Source organism: Ischnura elegans, chromosome 2, assembly GCF_921293095.1.
Source record: "Ischnura elegans chromosome 2, ioIscEleg1.1, whole genome shotgun sequence".
NCBI classification, from domain to species: domain Eukaryota; kingdom Metazoa; phylum Arthropoda; class Insecta; order Odonata; family Coenagrionidae; genus Ischnura; species Ischnura elegans.
The window spans coordinates 141,959,481-141,984,243 of record NC_060247.1 but is presented as its reverse complement, the minus strand read 5'-3'; the positions used below and the strand labels follow the sequence as shown (position 1 = coordinate 141,984,243).

General features: G+C 39.3%; 1 protein-coding gene across 2 annotated transcripts; it reads left to right on the top strand.

The window, feature by feature from the left end:
• The first annotated feature begins 11,152 nt into the window (after positions 1 to 11,152).
• Positions 11,153 to 24,514, top strand: LOC124154722 (small lysine-rich protein 1). Of its 2 annotated transcripts, none has more exons than XM_046528606.1 (3): positions 11,153 to 11,529; positions 22,006 to 22,147; positions 24,054 to 24,514. In XM_046528606.1, the coding sequence occupies exons 1-3, from the start codon at positions 11,524 to 11,526 to the stop codon at positions 24,194 to 24,196; spliced, it is 291 nt and encodes a 96-aa protein (XP_046384562.1). In that variant the 5' UTR covers positions 11,153 to 11,523; the 3' UTR covers positions 24,197 to 24,514. The 2 variants fall into 2 exon arrangements, with proteins under 2 accessions (XP_046384562.1, XP_046384561.1); XM_046528605.1 differs by lacking the exon at positions 11,153 to 11,529 and adding an exon at positions 20,104 to 20,208.
• The last annotated feature ends 249 nt before the right edge of the window (positions 24,515 to 24,763 follow it).

The following is a 24,763-nucleotide window of genomic DNA, read 5'->3' as shown; positions in this document are numbered from 1 at the left end:
GTGAAGCATGAATGGACATGTGTGCACCATGTTTCCCCCTCCCCTCCCACCATTCAACACTTCCCGATTCGGGGGTTTTTCCATTTGTATGCGTGCCAAGTGAAAAGTCCACGTCTTCCCCCCTCCACCCTCCAAACAACACCTGTGTGAAGCAAATGGTGGGTGACGCAATCTTTACCCCCTCCCCCTACAAACAGAGAATGTACCTACTGTAGCGGTGCCTGAGTGTGATGTGGGGGTCGCTGGGTGACGGGCAGTTTGATTATATTGATTCTTGGTATGGAAATTGAATCAGTTCTGATAAGATATGATTGATTGAAGTGTTTTAAATAAAGTGCTGCTGAGTAGTGGGCTTAAAGATAATTTGTCAATAATTTCATATATTTCTGTTAGCACACGCAGGAAAAACCTTTTATTTATAAGAGGTTATAACGTACACATCCACTGCAAACAAGAGAAACAGTTACATCAACATAAACAATACCTTGGCAACGCCTATTCGAATTCCACCCAGGCGCTGCTTATTTTGTTAATAACGTATTCTAACACCTCCCCTCGGGATTGACAAAATAATAATTTGAAATATAAATCTCTTAGCACTCCTTTAGATTTAACATCTTACATAATTCTTTTGTCTTAGTTCCTTACAGTTGCTTTGTCAACATATCAGCGACATTATCTTTTGATCTGACTAACTGGAATGAAACCTCCCCTGTTTTTACCATCTCCCTGATATAATGATACTTATTGATGTGTGACAGATAATCATATTTAATAATACTTCTTGATATATGATATAATGAAACTTCTCCGCATCTGGTCCACTCAGTGCCTCCTCTGCATCCTCCGGAATGTTGCTATCTGGACCTTCTGCAGCAGGGACAGGTCTTGGGATTCCTCTGTCTCTGAGACCTATGTGGTAGACCACCTTCCTCTACTTTTTTATAGGCACGCTCATTTTCACAGGCGATGATTACCTCCCCTGGCACCTGGATGGGTGTCACCTCCTCTGGCTCTCCACCTCTTGCCTCGAGCTCCTCCCAAGTCATCGTCTTCTCCTGCTTTCGTTTTTCCATTTCCAGTTGTTTCAAGGCGTGGTCTGTCTGTGATTGCTCTTCCTTCAGGCGTTTATTCAATACAGCCATCAATTCCATTAATCTGAGTTTTTCAGCCTCAGCAGCCTGCATCATGGCTCTTAAAGCATACTCCGAGGACTTGAAATTTCCAGATCCCATTGCAGCTCCCTTGATCCGGATCCCTTGAGAAACATTCATGCTACGGAGGGCTTCTTGTAACTTTTCTACCATCATATTTTTCTTCTCCAGTGTATCTTCCAAATTATTGACTTTTGCCTGCTCTTTCATCAGCTGCATCGTTAAATTTTTCTTTTCTTTCCTATGTTCTTCTGCCATTGCCTTCATTTCTAATTCTTTCTCCTTAAAAGTACTATCTTTGCTCTTCAAACACTCATTGAGGAATAGTATTAGCTGGTCACCATGCTCTCCCTTGGCCATTACTGTGGACAAACGACTTTTGAAGGCATCCATTTCAGTCTGCTTAGCCGCTGATATTGCCCTACTAACTTCTGCTTTCCTTTTCCAATCGCTGGCCTGTTTCTCTGCCTCCTGAAGCGATGTCTCCAGCTTTTCTACTTCAGCCAACCTCTTCTCCCGGTCCATTGGTTCAAGGTGTGTGTGCCTCTGTGCAAAGGAAACTCTGGAAGCCTTCTTCCCCATATTGTTAAATTCTTCACTAATCTCCTGTATACTGATGCCTCCCACAGTCGACAAATAGTAAAGTCGAGCGACTCTTACTGCTCTGAGAATTAGTTTCTCCCTAAGATAGATATTCGCTACGCCGTTGAAGGTCTCTATCTTGCAACCTTTCTCCTCAATTTGCCCTAGCGAAATCAAGTTCTCTTGTAGTGCTGGTATATAGAGAACTTCCTTAAGTTCCACATCTTTACCTCCGCATTCGTCCGATATGTTCAGCATCACACTTCCCTTGCCTTCAATTCTTAAAGGGGCGCCGTCACCAACCTCTACTTCTCCTTCCATTGGTTCAAGGTGGTGAAATAGTTCTCTTCGCGGGCACATGTGATCTGAAGCACCACAGTCCAATAACCACACTCCCTGGCCGTCAGGTACTTTCCTCTTCGCGCAGAGCGACACATATTCCCTGGACACGATGGCTGTTGACGCCTTCTTCTGCTCGACTACGATTCTTTCCCCTTCATGTTCCTTCTTCCTAGGGCAATTCTTTGAAATATGTCCCTCCTTCCCACAGGCAAAGCACCAAAACCTTTTATCGTTCGAGTAACTTCTGAACCTGTTTGTTTCCACTCCCTTTCCATTCTTCACCTTACTTCCCTTCGTCTTCTGAACAGTTCGGAATGCGTGATGACTATTTTCTTCGATTTCTCCCATCAACTGCAACTTCTTCTCCGCCGTAATAAGCTTTGATTTCAGTAAATTTGTGGACAACTTACTTGAATCTATCTCCCAGGACTGAATAAAGCCTTGGTATTCTTCCGGTAAATTTCCGAGAATAATTCCCGCGACTTGTTTATCGGACAATTCAAACCCACCTTTTGCTGCTCTCTTCTGCAAATTGTGCATTTTTGCGAAGTATTTCTGAATGGGCATCTCAGGTGTTTTGGTGCAGTGTGTAAGCTCCTTCAGTACCATTGCGCCATTAACTAGCCCTTCACTATTGCACAAATCATCTAAAATCCTCCATGCTTCTCTTGCGGTCGTACAGTCAGCAATATCTCCCAAAAATTCATCGCCTACCGTTTTATAAAGAATGGATAGTGCGATGGTATTGTTTTTGGCTCGCCTCCGAACTTCGCCTTGAGTGAGTGATGCATCCAATGCGTCTTCGTAACCGACGATAGCCTCCCATGCATCACGTAAAAGTAACTCCGCCTTTACTCTTAATGACCATGCGAAATGATTATTTGAGTTCAGCACTGGAACCTTCGTAGTTGCTTCGTCCTGATGGTATGATGATGCCATTTTGCCCGACAGCACCTACACACTTTTCATAAACTACGTGACCTCTTTTATAGGCTCGTAATACGCCCTGGGCCCATAACCTGTTAGCACACGCAGGAAAAACCTTTTATTTATAAGAGGTTATAACGTACACATCCACTGCAAACAAGAGAAACAGTTACATCAACATAAACAATACCTTGGCAACGCCTATTCGAATTCCACCCAGGCGCTGCTTATTTTGTTAATAACGTATTCTAACAATTTCTGTGTATTTTTCCTTGTTGTCTTTTTTATTGCATTAAATTGATTGTTTGAGGCGTAACTTAGTGAAAGCGATGCATAATTAAATTAAAAAAGAAGAACTTGGTGCTTTCACATTAATATTTATTCACGACGTTTCAACGTTAGACGTCATCATCAGGTGATGACGTCTAACGCTGAAACCATGGTCGTGAATAAATATTAATGTGAAAGCACAAAGTTCTTCTTTTTTAATTTAATTTATTGCATTAAATTTTCTGTTATACTCATAATCTGCAGTAAGCTCTCGTTATTTGGTGCATGCCAGCCATTGACTAAGAGTCACCCATAACACGACTTCCCCTTTCTTCCCCTCCTCACCCACATCCCACTACCACCTACTTCCGATGCCCGACCCTCCCAGCGACCCCTCTCCCACAACCACGTCAACACAATATAAATAAATCAAAGTGTCTGAAAAATATATATTCTCAACATTGAAACAGGATGCATTAGATGGTAAGTGGCGTCCATTGATGCAATAATTTCTTCTAAACAGGCTTCTGAAGAACTTTTTCATTCGGAGTTCAATATAATTTTACCCTAATTGTTAAAATTACTGGCCTATCCATCTTCGTTTACAAATTACAGTCCAAGGGCAGCATTTGGAGATTAGTAGCCGTGCAGACTCCTCATGGCAAATATCAATGTAAGCAAACACTTCTGTCCTTCATTTATTTCATGAGCTATCTGCGTAGCACCATCGGGTGAGGGGAGGTATATAGTAGTCCTCTTTTATGATATTCACCCCAAGTTTTCAGGTATTCATTTTACCTTGGGAAAGATAATCTCTGTATAGGGCATTTTTTGAATCGCGCTTCTGACCACGTTGTCAGTAGGTACTACCTAAGGCCATGAGAAAACAACTCGGTAGATGTGAACCCCAATAATACATAGCTCCATTCTGAGAGCCGCCTCAGGCTCTGAACCCGGCTTTTCCCCAACCCCTTCCCCTCCCCCGTAAACTACAATGCACGGTCAGTCACTTTACCATCCAACGTATAATTTCGTACCTCCCAGTACGAAACTATATGAAGTGGAGAATAAAGTGAAAGTGATCTGTAACTTAAAAAGCGAAAAGTTTCGTACCGGCCTGAACCGAAATGAATCAAATCGTTTGGTGCCTTTTCAGATCAGGTACGAACCGTAAAGTTTCGTACCAGATCACAACCCTGGTTGCTAAACAGAAAGAAAAATGTTGCTTGAAGCACAAAAGACACTGGAGAACGACAAATTGTCAGTGAAAATAGTGAAAGCAACGCGTGTACTACAATCCAAAAGGTACCTTGCAATGTTTATCATTGCAACAAAAAAACATTTGCAACAGACATATTTCCTTGCAGGTCTATGCTGTTCTGATGGAAGTGAACTTAGCATTTATGGGTTTAGAAGACAACCACGAAATCATTTGCATCGATGTTCTTTCTAAACGCCCATACACTGCAATACTGACAAATTCTCACAATTTAACAATTTTTTCTTTGGATTGGGCTGTGAATTACAGGTTCATTTTTTTCATATTCAATTTTTTTTTACTATGTATTGCGTGATTTCTTTCTGACTAGGAATTATGCTTCATATTTATTTCCCCATTAAAATAGTTCTAAGAAATTATATTCTAAATTATGAGAACAGTAAATCTAGCTGTTACATGTATTATTGTGTGTTTCTTCACAAAAGTGCGACTACAGTTCATCAGGAAAATGCTAACTATGTAATAGTAAGTTTGGCTGAAACATTATTGGCAGCCAAGAAACAAAAACCTAAGCATTCTTATGCATTCTATAACTTAGATTTTGGCAGAGGTTTGTGGAGCAATTTGCCTGGCAACCATGTGTGGCTAATACAATGCATTCCTTGACGACCTCACTTTTCGTGCATATGTGATAGGATTCTAGTCATTTTTTATGGTATGGTATTTGAAGGAGGCGACCGACAGCTGAGGTCATTTTTCCCATGAGGGAAGGGTATGGAAGGGAGGGTGGAGGGAAACCCGTCATTGGCATGCTCTTAACGAAAGGCACCAAAGGGACTATGGCTTATAGTCCCATCTTACGGACGGTGTTTTGTGCTTGAAATGTCCTCCTCTACCTTACATCCAAGCAGGGATTGTGGGCAGTCTCTGAAAATTCTCTGCCACCAGCAAGATTTGCACCCAAGCCCACGGAGTGGGAAGCCAACACTCTAGCCACTCAATGCCCTTATTTTAAAATTTTTATTATTGTTCTACTTTGATTTGGCTGATTTTTTTTCATTTATGCATGAGTATTACGCACAAAATCTCAACATATTTTGCCTATTGTTCCAGAGCTCTCTAACTTGTGGAATATTTTTATAAAATTTTCAAAGCATTTTTTAATATTATAAATAAAACAAAAAATCACATTGCTGGTGACCTATAAAAGCATATTTTTAACATATTCATAATTCCATAAATGTAGGATATGCTTAAAAAAGTTGGTTAATCATGTTTTCGCATTTTTCTTAAAAATTATCATGAATATGGGCTAAATATTTTGCAAGGCTACATAGCTCACCAAGACCTAATTTTTGGGCCGATATCTCTTGCGGACTGATTCCCTATACCTATTCTCCCATGCCTTTTGAGCTCTCTGTATTTCCATAGTTTTCTTTTTCATGACTTGCAATTTTGGCCAAAAGAAGCAAAATCTATCCTTAACTATATACTACATAAAAATACTGTTTATGCCACTAAAATGAAAGTTCTTGTAAACATTGCAAACCCCTTCAAACTATGAAACCAATGACTTAATTGAAATAGCACTAGGTGCAGAAGTATAACTAGGTACTACATAAAGAAGGCTTATGTTAACAGCCTATAAATGCACGAACAGCTTCAGAACTTTGCAATTTTAGCACAGTTGCACAGTTGTCACGATTCCCTCTTAGAGTACATACTGTATTGACCCTGCTTTAGTGTAGGCTGCTCTAGTCCATCACTCCTCCATGCTGCCTTTTTAAGTGGTACTCTTTGTAATAGCAATTTGATTGGAATTCTTGATGTCTTGCCCCAAATGGGACCATATCAGCTTGAATTATTTAGAGTCAATAAATGCATGAGTATTTCCTAAGTCACTTTTGTGGTGTTACATCTTGGAGATTTGTAACGTAAGACCAGACACAGGGAACTCCGATCGTCTGTCACTAACTGGTTGAGGGAAAGACTCCACAAAACAAGAATAATCAGTAGTAGGAGAGACAATTGTGAAAAAATTACAACTCATGTTCAATCAAAGTGTATTCTAAAGCAGAAATATTCAAAATCAACAGTGTTACAATAATCAACGATGATAACTAATAATCTCTAATCCTGTCAGCACCAAAAATGAGTTGAGAATAACTCTCTCAAGTTGACCGATGTCACTCCGATGAAGGCCCGTGAGCAAGAGAGCTGCCGCAACCAGGAACAGTGGCAGAGTAGAGTGGGGGAATTTAGAAAAGGAGGGGGGGAATTACTGCATTGTCCAAGTCAGCCTCAACAGTCAAAATTTCCCGGGAGGCACCCGTGTTGCCTGGAACACTTCTCATCATTCAACCAGGGATTGGGGGAGAACAGCGTACCGCCGGGTTTCCTATCTTCTGGGTTGGAGGCACAGCCGAGTGACGTGTGATCGCTGGTTCAGGCAAGCCATTGTAAGTCAAAGAGGAGAATGACACGGTGGGATGAGGTGTTGGAGGGAGAGAGAGTTATGATGGGACAAGGTGGAGTACTTCTCACTCCAAACTACATACTTATGCCTCAGCACCCACTTCCCCTAGGTTGCTAGGTGCAGGTATTCCACTGCCATACTTGCTATATAAGTCTTGATCTCCAGGTTGGGCTGGTTTGGAGGGCTGCTTCGGAGGGCAGCTTCAGAGGGCAGAGTTCGGAGATAAGAGTCTCTTAGAGATAACTTAGAGTCTCCGAGCCTTTGAGTTGAAGGGCCTTTGCACAAAAATCTTTTTCGCAAAAAACCTTAGTGTGAAAAAGAAAAAAAGGAGAAGTTCTGTAGACAAGTTCGGAGGATGTTCTGAGGATTTCCAGCGACACTAAAACATGGCACACTTTCATCATGTTCCTCATTGAACACAGTCCCCTAATTATTCGTGCATTTCAAAATGTGACTACAATCAATGATGTCATTCCTGGATATACTCTTATCTTCACGGATGAGATATGGTTGATGCCCAACCAACATTAGTCAATTAAGTTAAAATTATAAGCAAATATGAAAATCATTGTCGTAAAAATGACTCCTGGGTATTTAGCACAAATTCAAGGAAATGATACTATCAGATTTTCGTAGTTTTCATCCAAATCACATCCCATCTGTCATAATTGAGTGAAAAATTCACCCTCCACCACCTTTACGAGACATGTGAAATTTTTTTTGAAAACCACCTATGTCCCTTGATTTGCATGCTCATAATGTGTGCCCTCCAAAGCCCACTGAACTAACCTCAGAACTTCTTGGTTTAATAATTTATCCCCGTAATGTTCTGCAAATTTTTCACCAGGAGCAGATTTGAAAAGTAATCCAAACTGAACGCTTTAATGCTTTTCATAATCAAAATAAATCTTTTTAAATGAATAATTAAATGAAAATAATAATAAATAATGAATTTTCAATATTTTTTTTTCTTTTATGATGCGAAGTAACAGTGCCTAATATATTTCAGGGGGGCTCCAGACCCTCCTCCCCCTGGCTATGCCACTGGTGCAGTGCATGGAATAAGAATGCATTTTGAATACTTTAGCGGGGAAAGAGGTGGAATATATGTGTAACAGAAAATACATGTGGTGGGTTGTAGGAAGCACCTGATCAAGACGAAAGAAATTTTCCATGATTGTGTGTATTGCAGTGGCGTACCTAGGAATATGATTTGGAGGGGAATGATGGGTCTAGGGGGCGACTCCCCCCTCCATCAATTGGGGTTCGAGAAAATTTTTGAAAAATGACATTCCTGGATATCCACACATCCTTTATATTCACCCATCCTGCATATTTTACATCCTTTTGTTACTTAAAATTCAACTTTAAGCAGATGCAGTAATTAAATATGAAAACCAGGCAATGGATTCATAATAATTTTTTTCTCTGAGGCTTTGGGGGGATCTACCCCCCTCATCCCCATCGTTACGCCACTGGTGTATTGGATTTTACCTATCACCGCAGGATATTGGCCAGCGTCAACATTCATATTCTGTTGTCAGTTGTGTCTCACGGAAAATAAGAGGTGTGCCAGACAAAACGCCAATCCCTTGCGAAAAAGTAACAATCATGAGTGAGTGAATAGTCTGCGTGATGGAGGATGTCGCCTGTGAGCGTCCACGGAAAAAACCGGAATTTCCACCGTTGTGGATTGTTTTGGGAGGGGCAAGAGCCGAAAGTCGGAATTTTCAGAGTTTTCCCTCGAATCTTTTCTTCGTCCCCTATGTTCCTGAAAAATTTCACCTCCGCAGCTCTGCTGAGAGTGGCCGGGATTTTGTGTAATCATAATCATAGTTTATTCAACATTAAACATAATACAATGTAATGGTCTTCGTCAAAGAAAAACTAAAGCTAGAATATACAATTTAGAGTATTGCTCTCCAGAAATTCATTGAGTGAATAGAAAGCTTGTGTCACTATCCATGAGTGAAGAACACCTTTAAACTTTCTTAAAGTACAATTTCTTGCCTCTTGAGGTAAGAGGTTGAACATGCAAAGTTTAACATGGTCAAAAGAATTTTTTGTAGTTGACAGCCTACAGTGGGGCTGTAACAGATTATTTTTGAGCCTTGTGTTGTAATGGTGGACATCAGCACCAGTTTTATGGCTGTCAAAGTTCACTTTTACATTTATTAAACATTTAAATACATATATATAGACCGTACAATGTCATAATCCCTTGCTGCCTGAATAGTGGTTTGCAGTGTTCCCGTACGTTAGAATTGGTAATAATCCTAATGGCTCTTTTCTGTAAAATGAATAACTCTTTAGAGGAGGAAGAATGGCCCCAAATCTCAATGCCATAGGAGAGGTGGCAGTGAAAAATGGCAAAGTAAACTGCTTGACGAAGTTCAGTGGGAATGAGTGTTTTCAGTTTTCTAAGAAGGAATATGGCTTTTGATAACTTAGCAGTTGTAGAGGATGTATGACAATCCCATAGTAGTCTGCAGTCAAGGTCAAAGCCCAGTAGCTTTAAATTTCTAGTGTGGTACAGAGTAGGGCTTAAGGAGAACACCATTTGTTGGGTTTTATTTGTGTTGAGGGCAAGCCTGTTTGCTGAGAACCATTCTTCGGCCACTGAAAGGATAACATCCGAAGGATAGGTGGGGTCATTTAGATCATGTATCAGAGTAGTGTCGTCAGCATATAATACTGACGTGCAAGGAAGATGGTGTGGGAGATCATTTATCAAAATTAAAAATAAAAGAGGACCGAGGACTGATCCTTGTGGTAAACCATGTGTTACGTTAAGAGGGGCAGACAGTGAATTATTCACTTGAACACATTGCAAGCGATTTGTTAAGTAGGACTCCATGAGTTTTAATTCAGTATTATTGATACCATAATATTGTAATTTTCTAAGGAGTAGTGGATGGGAAACACAATCAAAAGCTTTAGAAAGGTCACAAGCTGTTAGAATAAGAGAGGATCTATTTTCAAAAGCCTCCAGTAAGTTATCGACCATACATGAGGGAGTCATTCACGCAAGGGGTTTTAATGCCTTCACGACAATTATTCTAAGATTTACAACAAAAAGGAATACTGGTGATCTCAAATTATGCAAAGTTCTTCTCTCGGGTCAGTGGGCCCGTGGACTGTTAAGTTAGGGGAAACATTTTTCCCTTAAGGACATGACAGCGTCCCCTCTACCACCAACAAGGCTGGCCTCCGATCCACGGTTATTCTATCATAGGAGAAGTGGGGAAAATATTACCGGTTAAAGCATTGTCATCCATAGAAATGAAACGGGCTCAGTAAATTCCCATCGTAGAGTGAAAGAAATTGTGTCAAACACGGCATCTGCTCCCACGCACAAGAGGAGTGACCGATGCCACGCTCCCACGGCCCAACATCACGTCAAGGGTAGTGGCGCAGCGAGGGGGGGTTTTGGGGGTTAAAATCCACCCAGAGCACACAAAGTCAGAGAAATTTTTTAATTTAATCCATTTTACCTAATGGATTAGTATTACTTATATAAAAGTCTAAGTATAAATCAAATATCCCTTATAAAGCCGTAAAACTCGCCATTTGGAACCATTTATCTTAAAAAATTTCTCGAGGAGGGCCCCCGCAACTCCCACTTCCCCTGGCGAATATGCAATAACCCAAAGTATTAGTCGCTCCTAAAACCCCCCTAGCCTTAATTTTTGGCTGCGCCCATGCTCGAGGATATCCTAAACACGGCGCTTCACGGAATGCGCGGTATGCCCAGCTCTGCACAGATCTTAGGCCCCTTGCACACACACCGATTTTGGTCGGCCGGTAAAATATCGGCCGTCCACATGCCAATGGTGAACAATGGCAGGGCATGGGGGCTTGCGCACGTACCGACCATGTGCCGGCACCAGCAAAATACCGGTTAACCGGTTAGCTGCCGGCCATTGTCACTGTGGATCGCCGGCGCCGGCTATACTGGGCTATACTGTGGCGTACGTGGCCAAATGGAATGCACACTCACCGGATTGTTACCGTCCGACCGGCCGTTTTCCTCAAGTTCTCGCTGCGCTTTCTCACTTTCCAGAAGAATTCAGATCTATCGGCACAACAAAAAGTCGATACCTCCCCTGCGTAAGCGCTCAACAATCGCCCACCGAATCAAATCCGCTCATCTAGAAGCCCTTGCAGTACTAGATGAGGGAATTTGATACTGCAAGGGCTACTGTAGATGAGCGGATTTGATTCGGCGGTCGATTGTTGAGCGTTTTTGCAGTGGAGGCATCGAAGTGATCGTTTGGCCGGTAAAATATGTGTGTGCAAGCATCGCTTCACCGGTAAAATATCGGTCGGTATTTTACCGGCCGTCCAAAATCAGTGTGTGTGCGAAGGGCCTTAATCGTACTAATTTACGTTCAATCGATCGATTCATCGAGAAAATTTCTGTTTCCAAGCAACGCAGAAAAACAATACCGGCGTCGATTGAGGTACGATCTCGTAACTTCGGCGGAATCGGATTCATTTCTACGAAGCTTATCCCCGAACGTGCTAAGAAGGCTGCAAGAAGAGATTTACAAATGGCCGTAAGTATGATTTCGCTTTTTCGTGAGATGGAGATCCTCGAATAGGTCCTAGTAACAGAGGTTAGTCATCGAAATATTTTATGTTAGCAGCATTAGTACTTTCAGGGTACCTATTTCATAGGATAAAAAGTTCAATGTACTATATATCGCGGCACTCCATGAATTAATTTCGATGGCCACGGTAACATTAACGAAAATATTCCCCGGGGGACACTTAACCTGGATCCGCCCAAAATATTTTTTTTGAGGTTAATAATTCATATTCTAGGGGAATGCTAAGGGTCTCATTTTTACTATATTCAGAAAATATTACATTGATCGGTTGCGTAGTTTCCGAAATACAGGCTGTGACATAAATGTCACATTGGGCGGATCTGTTGTCTTTTGGTGCAAGGTAATATTTCCCCAGAAAAAGCAAATATTTTTCGCATTTCAGCTGCGCAGTTCATTTAAATGATAAAAAACACTAGAAAAACATAATATTAATTACGTACACTATTTTCAATCTTTTGTTTAAATTTAAAGTAAATTGTTTAAAAATTTAGCAATAATTTTCAGAGTTCCATTGCCCGCGATTCATACATTTTTCGATGTAAATTGTGATGTTTTAAGATGTACAAATTTTCTGGATTTTTTCAATGTTATTTCAAAAATGTGGGGTATATTTAAATTTATAATGTTTATATTATAAACTTGTCAAATACACATCAAGAAAAATTATTTTAAATTTATGTAAAGTTTTCGTCAGGAGTGTTATGAAATTACGGAACCTTGAATTGACACAATCAATAGATTTGTTGAAGGTACATTTAAATAATATTATTACATGGCTAATTAGTAAAACAGTTGAAAATGCATTCCTCAATTTTGGAAAATACATAGAATAAATATACATAATTTAAAAATATTCTCACAACACATAAGAGTGTAATACAGCATAAAATTGAATGAAATTTGAATCAATTTGTTTCAAATAAACTAAAGACTGATTTAGAGTTCATTGCCGGCGTATACGTATCATTTTGAGTGGTAAGTAGTAAAGCAATATTTGTCCATATTACATGCATCGCATGCAGTGCATTTGACGGAAGCGCAATATTCTCCAGCACGGCGACGCAATCTTTTGTTATAGTAAATCAGGGACTAATTGATCATTAGCATCGTAACATATTTCACTGTCTGCCTCTGTTGAAAATGAAGTAGTATGGCAGCTATACTTGGCTTCGCATCGATGTATGGTCATTTATGTTTGCACTGTAACACGCCTGATCTCTAATTGTGACATGCAAGGACCAGATTTCGCTTGTGAACAGATTGTGAACAGCTACATCCAAAAGCCAAGGAAAAATATTCCACCACCACCACCAAAACTGATTGTCTTCCGCCGAATGAATTGTATGTAAGGATGGATACCAAAATCCGCAATCATACTGCTGCCAAAAGAGAGTTTTCTCAGTGGGAAAAATCCCCCTGAAACGTTCTTTCAATTTAGTGATCTACGGCGAAGCTCCCACAATTTGTCTATTATGTCGGGCATCGTATTGTCTGAACAGTGAAGGTATTTACTTATCACAAGGAACCTATTCCTTTGCTTGGCTACGGCAAGCATTGAGTTGTAAACATCCCCAGAATCTTCCCAGGAGCATCGCTTGGATGGAACCTTGTTACAACCCCACAACAGTAAAATTCCTATGAAAACTTTCATCTCCTCTATACTGATACTAGGAGATGAAAAAACAATAAACTTAGTATAATTATCTTATTCTGCTGTGAGAAAAAAATGTCATCCGAAAAAAAACCATTTCAAAAATGTCTACACATGATTTTTCCCTCAATTCAGGAAGAACTGTTTCGGGGAATAACCTATATCTTACAAAAAGATCCTCCCGTCGCCAATTGGCTGCTTCTATTTATACTTTTTTCTGTTGGAGAAGTGATGTACGCTTCGTTGACTTCGAATCCTTTTCCTTACGTGTAACTGGTACTGAAATTCTTCCGGACTTCTCTTGAAATTCATTAGTATTATCATTATCAAGCTGCAAAACAAGCTACACTCTTGCCCGAAGTTGTCTTCCCGTTAAATTTTCCACAAGTCCACCAGCCTGGTCATCTGCAATATCCTCATCAGTAACAATGGCTGCTTCTGGTGGCTCAAGGTATATTGATTTTACTTCGTCAAAGTCTTCGTTTTCCGGAAGCTATTTGGCTTCACACAGTGTAATATCTCTGAGCTATCGATATCCCTTATATATATAGAAATTTTAATTTAAAAGTAATTACCGTAATAAAAGTTAATAAATGCAAATTTATTGATTTATTGATAAATAATAAATCTTTTGGCAGGAATACGAAGGAAAAAACGTTGAAAATGCAATAAATTCTAACTAGAGCATAAATTCGAAACTTTGAAGATTTGCATAGGGATCCGCCCAATGTGACATTTATGTCACAGTACCATTTATCAGAGTATATTACAGAAATGGAAAGCAATACCAAACATATTAATATATTATTAATAATTTTGTATCATTATGTTGATATATACCAAAATTTGTCGCTGTGGCTTAAATAGTTAATGAAAAAATTAAATATTTACTCAAAGTGAACGTCCATTTTTAGTGCCTAGGGAAGGCACCTAAGTACTAGGAGTGCTTAAAGGATAGGTCTTCACTCACACTTGACAATTCTTACCTTGAATTGAAGCACTTAGCTTCCTCTTTCTAATAAGGTATAAAATACAACAATATACCGTGCCAGAGCGATGTAAGAGCCATTACAGTGGAGCGATACAGGGTGTGACATTTATGTTACATTGGGCGGATCCAGGTTTAGCTAGCCTAATAAAAATAATCTGCAGACAGTATTCCGGCGTTATGGAACGTGGTGTTCCCATGAAAACAGTTGGGAAGCAATTACAGTTACTTTGTACAAAAAGTAACCAATTACGAGTACAAATTACTGATTTTAAAGAGTAATCAGTAAAATTACAGTTACAATTATAATCACGTCTTGTAAGATTGTCCTCTATAGAGACCACTTAGCAACTGTGGAATAGTGCCATAAAAATGTGGAATAATTAAGTCATAGAAACAATACATACAATTATAATAAGTGTAAGTACACAAGGGGTATCATATTTGGTACCATCATAAGGAGGCTGAAAAATACGCGGGGCTGAACCTAAACAAGCAAGTTATGGTTTTTAGGGATCTGCTTAGGCCCAAATTAACTCAATTGCATTTGGGTCAAGGATTGCTATATCATGAGTGTACATACACACCATTATTTATCAAGATGAAAAAAAAACTTATTATAATTCTCAACCTGAGCAATAATCTGAATAAATAGTAACTAATACATGTCCCGTGGGTAACTGAAGGAATCCCTGAGAATCACCTAAATGCAGTGGCGGCGCGTGCGTATACGCATGTTAGCAAGTGCACACCCAAAGATGAATAAATTATAAAAGAAAACTATTCCTTTGCAATGCGAAGGATAAAAGTACTGTCTGCATGTATAAGAAACATGAGCCTCCGAACGCTACAGCTATCTCCTTTTCGAATTCACCGCTCTACAAGTGTGCGATCCCGTGGCATCATGCCGGGCGCATTTTCGGTCTGTGCGATCGCTTGAGGGAGCTCTGGCGGGACGAGGTAAGCGGGGGGGTATGTGCTATTCAAAGGGGCGATGGGAGCAGACTCAAAACCATGCGAATGCGCACGCGCACGTTTTTGGTGACTGACTAGCAGGTAGTGTAGTGGTGTAGCCGCCACCTACACTACCTGCGCCCAGGATCCTAGTCCGTCTACAGAGCCATCTGTATAGCCGTTTTATAGACTACTTCCTCATAGGGTGTAAGGAAAAGGGAATGAATTTCAACTACCGTCACTTGTAAAGGTGTGTTGAGAATAATTATTTTCATACATGCTAATATGCTAATATTATTTCTGTTCATGCAATTTTAAGGGTAGTGTACCAGTGATATGTTTTGCTTGCTATGTATTCTATTACGACGAAATATGACGCTGATGGATTAGGATTAACATAATATAATTAAATCATCCTATATCTGCTCTAATGCACACCCTAGATAAATTACCACCAGCCGCCACTGCCTAAATGCTACATACACCATAGCAAAGAAAAAAATCTCGATATGAAAATAGGATAATAAACTAATCCTTAGTTGAATGGCTTAACCCTGCAGCACTCGCGCGGTATGCTGAATCACGAATACACGCGCGGGATACAGCTGTAGCCCAATGCAATTTCTTTTTAATTACCTCACATGCAACATTTTTTATCTCAAGTTATTTTTTTACGTTCATTGTAACATTACTTAAGGTGAAAAATTAATAATTACTATATTTTTTCCATTTGACATGTTAAAAAAACATTGAATAATAGCATGATTTTAAGACATTTTCAGCTTTAAAAATTTACCTAACTTTGGTGGTGTAAAACTAATTTTTTTTCCAAGATATGAATCATAAAAACCATATTTACAATGAACAAAATTTATTGCTGGATACATAGAGTATTATATGTTAACAATAAATTCCATATTTATACCTAATAACTATTAAAAATAAAAACATTGCGCTATTTGCATGAAAATGAAACTTGAATTATTGATGTTTGTTAGAGAAGAAAAAATATTTAAAAAGTGTTATGTATTATCTTATTTTACTGACGGTCTAGGCAAAGATGGCATACAATGTTGGAATGTTCTGGACACACCTTGTGGCCACACAAGTCGCAGCACTTCCGGGTAGATCGGTCACGAGCCCGGCCGCACAGGTAGCACTCTGTCATCTTTTGGAACTGGTTGAGGTCGAGGTTCTTCTATCCCCAGGATTCTTCGTGCTCTTGCTTTCATATCATTAGGAAGAACTGGGGATTCTAGACGTTTTCTTATCTGGGGATGGATAAGATCCCATGCAAGGCTCTCAAGGAATTTTCTTCTCCTTGTGATTTGATCTTGATTGTTGAACGCATAAACACGTGAAGCATTTATCCCAGATATATTTACAAGATCAAAAAAGAGAACCATTGGCCAGCGTTTAGTGTTTCTTGAGATATCGTATTTGCTACACATCTGATCAACTGAATCGACTCCAACTTTTGTTTTATTATAAAAAGAAACAATCTCTGGTTTACGAGACGCACCGGTTGCTGGATCTATTTGCTGGTCATAATGCATTGTACTTAGTAAAATAACAGCCTTGTTTTTCTTTGGACAGTATGACACAAGAGTCTTTTCTTTATGATGTGCGAACAGGGATGAGTACACCTCACGGACCTTACTCGCTCTTAACTCCTTGGGTATACCTACTCTGTTAGCTCTCAATGTTCCAACTAGGGTCAACTTCTTTTCGGCGAAAAATTTGTCTGCCAGAGCGATTGAGGTGAACCAATTATCAGTAGTTACGTTGCGGTTGGTTCCTGCAATTGGCTCACACATTCTAGTTGTAACGTCATCTGCTGATGGCGAAACTTTGAAGGGACCTTCAGGTTGTTTTCCCGCGTACACTTCCAAATGTACCGTGTACATCGTTTTTGCACAGACTAGTGAATATACCTTTATCCCATATTTTCCAGGCTTGCTAGGAATGTACATTTTAAAAGGACATCCGCCACGAAACTTTACTAATTGTTCATCCACAGTGCAAAACTCACTTGGCGTGTAATGCCTTTGGAAATTGTTCACGACCATTTCAAAAAATTCTCTCATGGCAGCTAGGCGATCAATTTCTCCTCTTGCATTGCGGTCGCGTATGTCATCAAACCTTAAACACCTCATCAAAAAATGAAATCGGTTTCGACTCATAGCCAAATAACATGACTCAACCCCACTACCACGAAAGTTATCCCATATTCCTTTAGAATTCTTTCTGGCACCACCTAAACAACCTGTTAGAAGCAAAATCCCAATCAGAGCACGAATTTCAGTTTCATTAGTTTCTCGTGCATCTCGCTCACGTGCAAAATTTTCTGTTAGAGTAGAAATGTAAATGTTTGTGCTACAAACAATTAATCGAATTATTTGATCATCAAAAAAAATATCAAAGCATTCACGCTCAGATTTGGCATTCCGAGCTGCGGCTTTGGGCCCAGGTAAACGTAAAACAATATTGCTAGCTCTTGTACGAACGTTAGGGTCAGAATGGGGGGTCTTTTTCCACTTTATCACATTTTTATCCTTATCTTTGGAAAAATACAAGTTACCTAGAGGCGTATCATCTTCATCATCAGTGTCTACCTCTTGGTTAGTCAGTGGTTCCAAAGCCTCCTCATCCTCTAAATGTATCTCTTCTTCAGTGAAATCACTCTCCCCATCATCACTGCCATTTGATATATCGTCTGGCTCATCATCACTGTCCATGTTGTTCAAAGCAGCTACAATGTCTTCATTGCACAAACGAACACGCTTTGGGTCACTCATAGCACCAACACTCGTGCGGGCTACACTTGTAGCCCAGGCAACTTTGATCGCGAATACCCCACTGAATACTGCACTCCGTGATGTGCTAATGCACACTGAGCGTGTGAGGGGGCCTAACTCGAAGGTACTGAGACTCCTCCCCACCCCTGACAACACATGGCGAAAATACAAAGTAAACAAAATGTCTGGGCTACAACTGTATCCCGCGCGAGTGCCGCAGGGTTAAAGCTTCCTCGAGCAAAAGTGTCACAGGGTGAATCTGATGAGAAGAGGTGTTAAATAAGCTTTCTTTAACTACTTAATGTACTGTATTTTACGAAATAATTATTGAATTTTCCTTCTTGATGTGTAGCTTCTATATGACTGTGGAATGGCTTTGATGAGATTATTTTTCACCCAACACTTTCCTATACGTGCACCCAAAGTCCTCCATGCGATTGAGGCAAGAGTGATATTTGGAAATGTGACCATCACCACAATTAAATAGTTCCACTGTATTAACTTCCACCTGTCCCCATGTACACCCATCCAAATAATTTTCACGATAGTCCAACCGTTCATATCTTCTGATACTTTTCTTAAGCAATGGCATGCAAGCTTTGGCTCATAGTGGCACTGCTTGAACTTGATTCCTATGGACAGAACAGCAAGCAAGCCCTCAGCCATCCAACGGCATGGCTGTTCCTTTGATTTGCTGGATTTTCCTTTGACAAATTTTACTGGATATCAAAGACACATTCTCAAACTGCCGGACTTCAAATCTGCTGACTTTTCCCACCTGTAAGTAACAACCCCGAGGTGTCACACAAGAAATGACACTCCTTCATTAAGATAGCCTGTCAAATCATAGGGAAACAAAATATAATGAGAAACAGCATTGGCTCGATGAACTCAAATGTTTATAAAAACAATTGATCCATGTTTTTCATGCTAGAACTTTCTGATCAAGATGGTAATAGTAAAAAAACTTGACTACTTATGGTCCACACTTCCAATTTCACACACACTGACTAAAGTGTCGATGGGTGACCATCATTTTCAAGGTTTTTATGAATGCTAAGTGAGTTACATCACGTATTCAAGCCAGAATTTACAAAAATATTTAAAGAGCATAAATAATTAGCAGAACAATGAGATTGTGTCTCTGATTTTGCAAAACATCGGCTAGAAAGTTGTCTTCAAAGTGATTTAATGCCATTGATTGTTCATTTATAAAATGAGAGAGTAAAATTGGATTTCTTGGAAATGTTAGAAATAGTGAATGCTCCCAACAAAAAATTTATATAAAACTAGATGATCCAGTGAGTTTTATATCACCTTTGCATCTAATATATAAAATTCTTGTGTCACGGTTTCTTGTTTCCAACCTCCTCGGAAACAGCAGGACCGATTCCTATGAAATTTGGTGTGTGTATGTTCACTGGGACTGATAATGGAATGTGCACTATTTTTCATTCTTCTCCAGGGCCCATGAGGCCCTATGCCACTTCCATAATAAATACATGTAAAGGTAGTTTTTAATGACTGCAGACCTTTTTTCTTTTGCATATTTAAATCATTGATAATGGTCACATATTAAGTTGAGACATATACCATTGGAAAGAAAAAGAAATGCACATTCTTATTCTTGCATCGAATTTTGTGTTCCACATGATTTACAGAGAATTTAAAAAAAAACATAAAAAAAAACTGAAATTTTAGCGTTATTGACTTACTGTCCCCTTGACGACCGTCAGTATTGTTTATGTAATTTGAAATCTCTTTCTATCACCATAAATTATGAATGGCATGTTCCAAGGAGATGTATTACTACCACAAATCCCTATTATTCCGACAGATGTGCAAATTGAATACAAACAGGTACAATGTCCAATTAGATTGGCATTCACAATGACAAGTCTCAAGCCAAAATGATGCCTTTTTGTGGCTTTGAGGCACACCGTGTTCTTCATATGGATAATTATACATCACGTTCACACATATGGGTTCACGTGGGTAAACAATCCAGTTTGTTTGTTTTGGCTAAAGATAGATTTACTAAAAATATCGTACATCCCATTGAACTAAGAGGCTGATAATGTTTTTTTTTTTTTGATAGTCATAATTTGTGATAGAGATGTCATTTGAAATTTATTGATTACTAGCAGGTCACCCGGTGTTGCTCGGGAAGTATAGTACCCAGACATGTGGGGAACTTGGAACTGGGAATTCATGGTCACATGGCAGATTTTAAGGTAAAAGAACAAAGCAGGCCTGATGATTGTATACATATATGTTTGTCATCATCAATCATTGTTTCCATTGTTTGCAGTTATATTTATATAACTGCAAACAATGGAAACAATGATTTCTGTTCGTCTTGCACAAGGATGAACTTACGCATACCCCAGAAAAAAGTTTTGCACCAAGAGTATTAATAGGTAAGAGTAGAATCCTTTTAGTTATGCTTTACCAGACCGTGTCAAGGGTTTTGCCTACCCAGCAGGATTAGCAACCACAGAAGTTGCATGACATGACGTAACTAACGGTAATGAAATGAGGGCACAATGGACACGTGGGACAAAACCAAAAGTAGCACTACGTGATTTGGGAGCGTGAGATGCACCTACTCACTAACTTTGGTAGACAAACAGACGTCCTCTTTTATATACATGAAAGATAATAAGAGAACAAAGAATATAAAAAATGAATCCCCCCCACGGGTCTGGGAAAATTTTTAACTACATCATTTTGGCACTTAAAAATTAACTTGAACTAGACAACAGTTTTGAATAATTTTTTTATTTCTCTGGGGCTTTTGGGGAGATCTATCCCCTCATCCCCCTCCCCAAAGTTACGCCACTGCATTCCAGGATCACAGGAGCACTGCGTCTGCAGAATTGATTAACCTCATTAGGTCATGCTCATTGTTGTTGTGTTTGATGCTCACGAACACGTTGCATTCCAACTAAACCTATCCGCTTCATTGTTTGCCACTCCATAAAACAATTCTGCCATACCTATATGACTATTATTATTAATATCTTTCTCTCGCTGGTCATCAGTACGGTTAGCACATAAGGTAGCTCGTTTGATTGAATTCAACAATCGTCGAGCCTCGAGAACGAAGGTCGACCTAAGTTAAGTCGTCTTCACATAGACTTCCAATGACTAAACCAAAGGATTTATTTTATGAATAAACTTAGAAAGAGATGTGAAAATACTCTAACAATACTGATGTTCGTCGAGGAGATAGTAAGCCGAAAATGCTAAAACTTCGGACTCCTTAGGAATGTTTTTTCACAATTCTCTGCAAATTATGTGGGAATCAAAAATCAATTGCAAGAATTAGAGCATAGAGTTGTTTTTCTTTCCAATGACATATATTCAAACTATATCTGACCATTATCACTAATTTGAATTTGTTAAAGAAAAAATGTCTGCCGACATTAATAATGAACTTTACATGTATTTCTTAGGGAAAAAATTTAGGGCCTCATAGGCCTGGGGAATAATGTTCTCACCTTTAAAACTTTCCCTGGACTTTCATAAACATTTAAAACCAAAATTAGCCAAATCGGTCCAGCCGTTCTTGAGTTTTAGCAGGATTAACAAACAGCAATTCATTTTAATTACATATATAGATGAACATGTTTTTGACTACTGCTCAACAATACCGTCTGTTACACTCCCTCAAATAGGTACTCTGAGAGTGACATACTTCTTTTCCCTCCTCTGCAACCTTTCTGACCTCGCTTGCCATTGACTAGGCTTTTATATTTCGATGAATTGGTAGCTTGGTTTGCGTCACCTAAAGGTCTCCCAGTGACTAACTATCCTTCTTCAAGACCCCACTTTGTCCCTACCCTAGAATTTTCTTGAAACACCCCAGCTGAGACACATTTTCTTATGATGGTGCTTTACTGGTGTTAGGCACCTTGAAAATGACGGTCACTCATCAAAATCTTATTTGGATTGTGTCTAATCAAAAGTGTGGATTATTACTAAAAAGCGTTTTTCTTTTACTGTCCGGGAATGTTAATGTAACACAGGGAAAGTCCAAGGGGAAGAAAAAGGGGCCTTCTAAGAAGGCAGCATCATCAAAAGCTGCAGCTGCTGAAAAGCAGCCACAAGGGAAGAAGCCAGCAAAAAAGCCCGGAGGGAAAGGGAAAAGATCCGAGGGCAAATCCAAATGTGAGTGCAACATGAACCCCTCCATAACTACCTCCGCATACACTGATGTAAAAAAAAACATTTCTCTATGCCAAAATCAACCACAAATTTCAAACAACATATTACATTATAACAGTAATTGTTGTGGGTGAAATTCTATTCACCCGATTTACACCCTTTGGAGTTAAAATACACTATTATTTTAGAATAAAATGAATTTATTTCTTTACCACTAAGTTTATAGGCATGTTTCCAACTTCTCTTGAATGTTGGTCAATAAAAGAGTATTTAGTTACACACCAACATTTCGACAATATTGCATATTTTTATCACCAGGACTTGAAACTTAGGAGACAAAAATCAACCATTTATGAAGTAAATATGTAAAATAATTATTATACATATATGCTCACAACGTCATCTATCACATCACCCTTGGTTACCGGGATAAAAATGAAACAATTCCGAAAATCACAGAAAATATCAATATCCAAAAGATTCACACAGCAATTTGTCCACTTTTACTGTCAGGTGACCGAAGTCTTTTGAAATTAGCAATTACATGAAGTACTGCATAAAATTTCTGAAAAAGTAAATTTTTATAACTGCTTTCATCAATATTCCCACAAAAAATTAAAATGTCTGACACTTCCCATTTTTTTCGGGCTGACATTTTCTAAGTCTTTACATTAATTCTCCCAGAATATGCAAATTCTGGGGCATACTCCCATAAATATTCCCGCGAAGCTGCGGGGTGCATTCCTTCCCCCCTGGGCAAAGCTGGCCCTGGATATTCCGACAGCACTCCAAGGAGTAAGCCGGCAAAGTTGTCTGCAGCGGGTGCTACCCTTCCTCCCTGGCCAGCAAAGCCGGCCCCGGAAACATTATGGCAGAGCTGCGAGGAACGGCAAAGCCGGCTGCAGTTGGTGCTTCGGGGCTACATTAGCATGAAAACCCAATGCCACTTTAGCTAGTTAATAACTGATTGTGTCACGTACAGATACCTATCTCTGCATATAAAGACTATCAATTAAGATATACCAAGAATCAACATGATACTATTAATATTAATATGCAAGCTAATATTCTTACATATGTATCCAAATGGTCAAAAGGTATAGGGGAATTTTCCCTCTATATCACAGAAAATACGGCAAAATTTTATGAAAGCTCTGAACGCCCCCACCTTTCAAAATCATGCATGAGTGCTGCCATCACTTCACTTCTATGTGGCAGTTATTGAGATGCCCTCGAAACAAGATGGCTATTTTGAAGCCACAAGGTAATTGCTCACCATGGGGCCAGATTACCCAATCTTTTACAAAAGGATAACTCATTAGAGAGGTCCTACGTAGAGAAGTTACCATAATATGAAACACTTCATGTAAAGGAAAAGGCTATTTGGGCTTCCAGGCGGGTGGTCTCCCTCCATTCTGCCAACGTTTCGGAACACGAGTCGGGTTCCATCCTCTGGGCTAATGGCGAGGAAAAAATTTTGTAATCCACTCACCATTATCCCCGAGGATGGAACCAGACTCATGTTCCGAAACGTCGGCAGAATGGAGGGAGACCACTCGGCTGGAAGCTCAAACTGCCTTTTTCGAATATATTCGCCGGGAAAGCATCAGATTTTACTTCACTTCATGTAAAGCTTTGCTATCAATTCAAAATCAAAAGGTTTATGAAATGAAGTGGGTTCAATATGTCGACATTTTACTGAATAAGCTTAACAAAGAAAATAGGATTGCTTGTGAATTTTTCACTTTCCAAGTTCACATTCCCACTTCTGAGGAAGAGAAAAGCATTCTCTCCTTTTTCCGTTGTCTTCCCTGTCCAATCCAACGTAAAATATCTCGTGCATACCACTCACTCTCTTTCTTGAACTGAGGTCACCCATGTCTGTATTTCCATTTCCTCATACTTGCAGCACGCTATGCCATCGACATATTCAGCGAGGCAGCCGTTGAGAATGCCTACTACATATGCCACAACGTGCAAGATGCACTCATGTGCAGAGGATTTCAGTGGCCGAGTGCACAAAAGAAGAAAAAGAAGGGAAAAGGAAAGTGAACGTCACATCCCAACCAGTACATACATTGTAAAGAGTATGATGATGGATAGAGTACAGAAAAAACTCCATCATTTTTCAACAGAAAAAGCCATTAAAAGTCACCATTATTTTTGAAAATGTCTCATAGAAGCCTCTCTAAAGCCTTGAAGTATTTTCGTCAGAATGTTGTTAAACGTAACTTAATTGATGGAAAAGAGATCCCAGAGAAGCAGGTTCTTCAGTTTTTGACTTTTCTATGAACTTGGTGAAGTGAACGACTGTAATTTATTTATAAAAAATGTTTTCAAGGTAAATAAACAATTTCATGAAAGAAGTAAGCTTGGATGTAAAAGTTTATTTCCTAGTATTGCTGGATAAATTATATATTTTTGACAAGCTAGCATTACCAGATTTCCATGAAAGGTTCATATTTATTATGTTATTGGCTCATCCTGGGGTACACTGGCGACAATTGTGGGGGTATTCTCATAAAATGTTGCAACTAGGAGGAAAAAACAATACAAAGCTATGTATTTTCTTACATACCCATAAGTTTTTTTTTTAATTACTGAGGTTGAACTAGTAAA

Coding starts and splice junctions, on each gene's coding strand:
- LOC124154722 (XM_046528605.1), top strand. Junction 22,148..24,053: donor ATCCGAGGGCAAATCCAAAT/GTGAGTGCAACA, acceptor TCATACTTGCAG/CACGCTATGCCATCGACATA.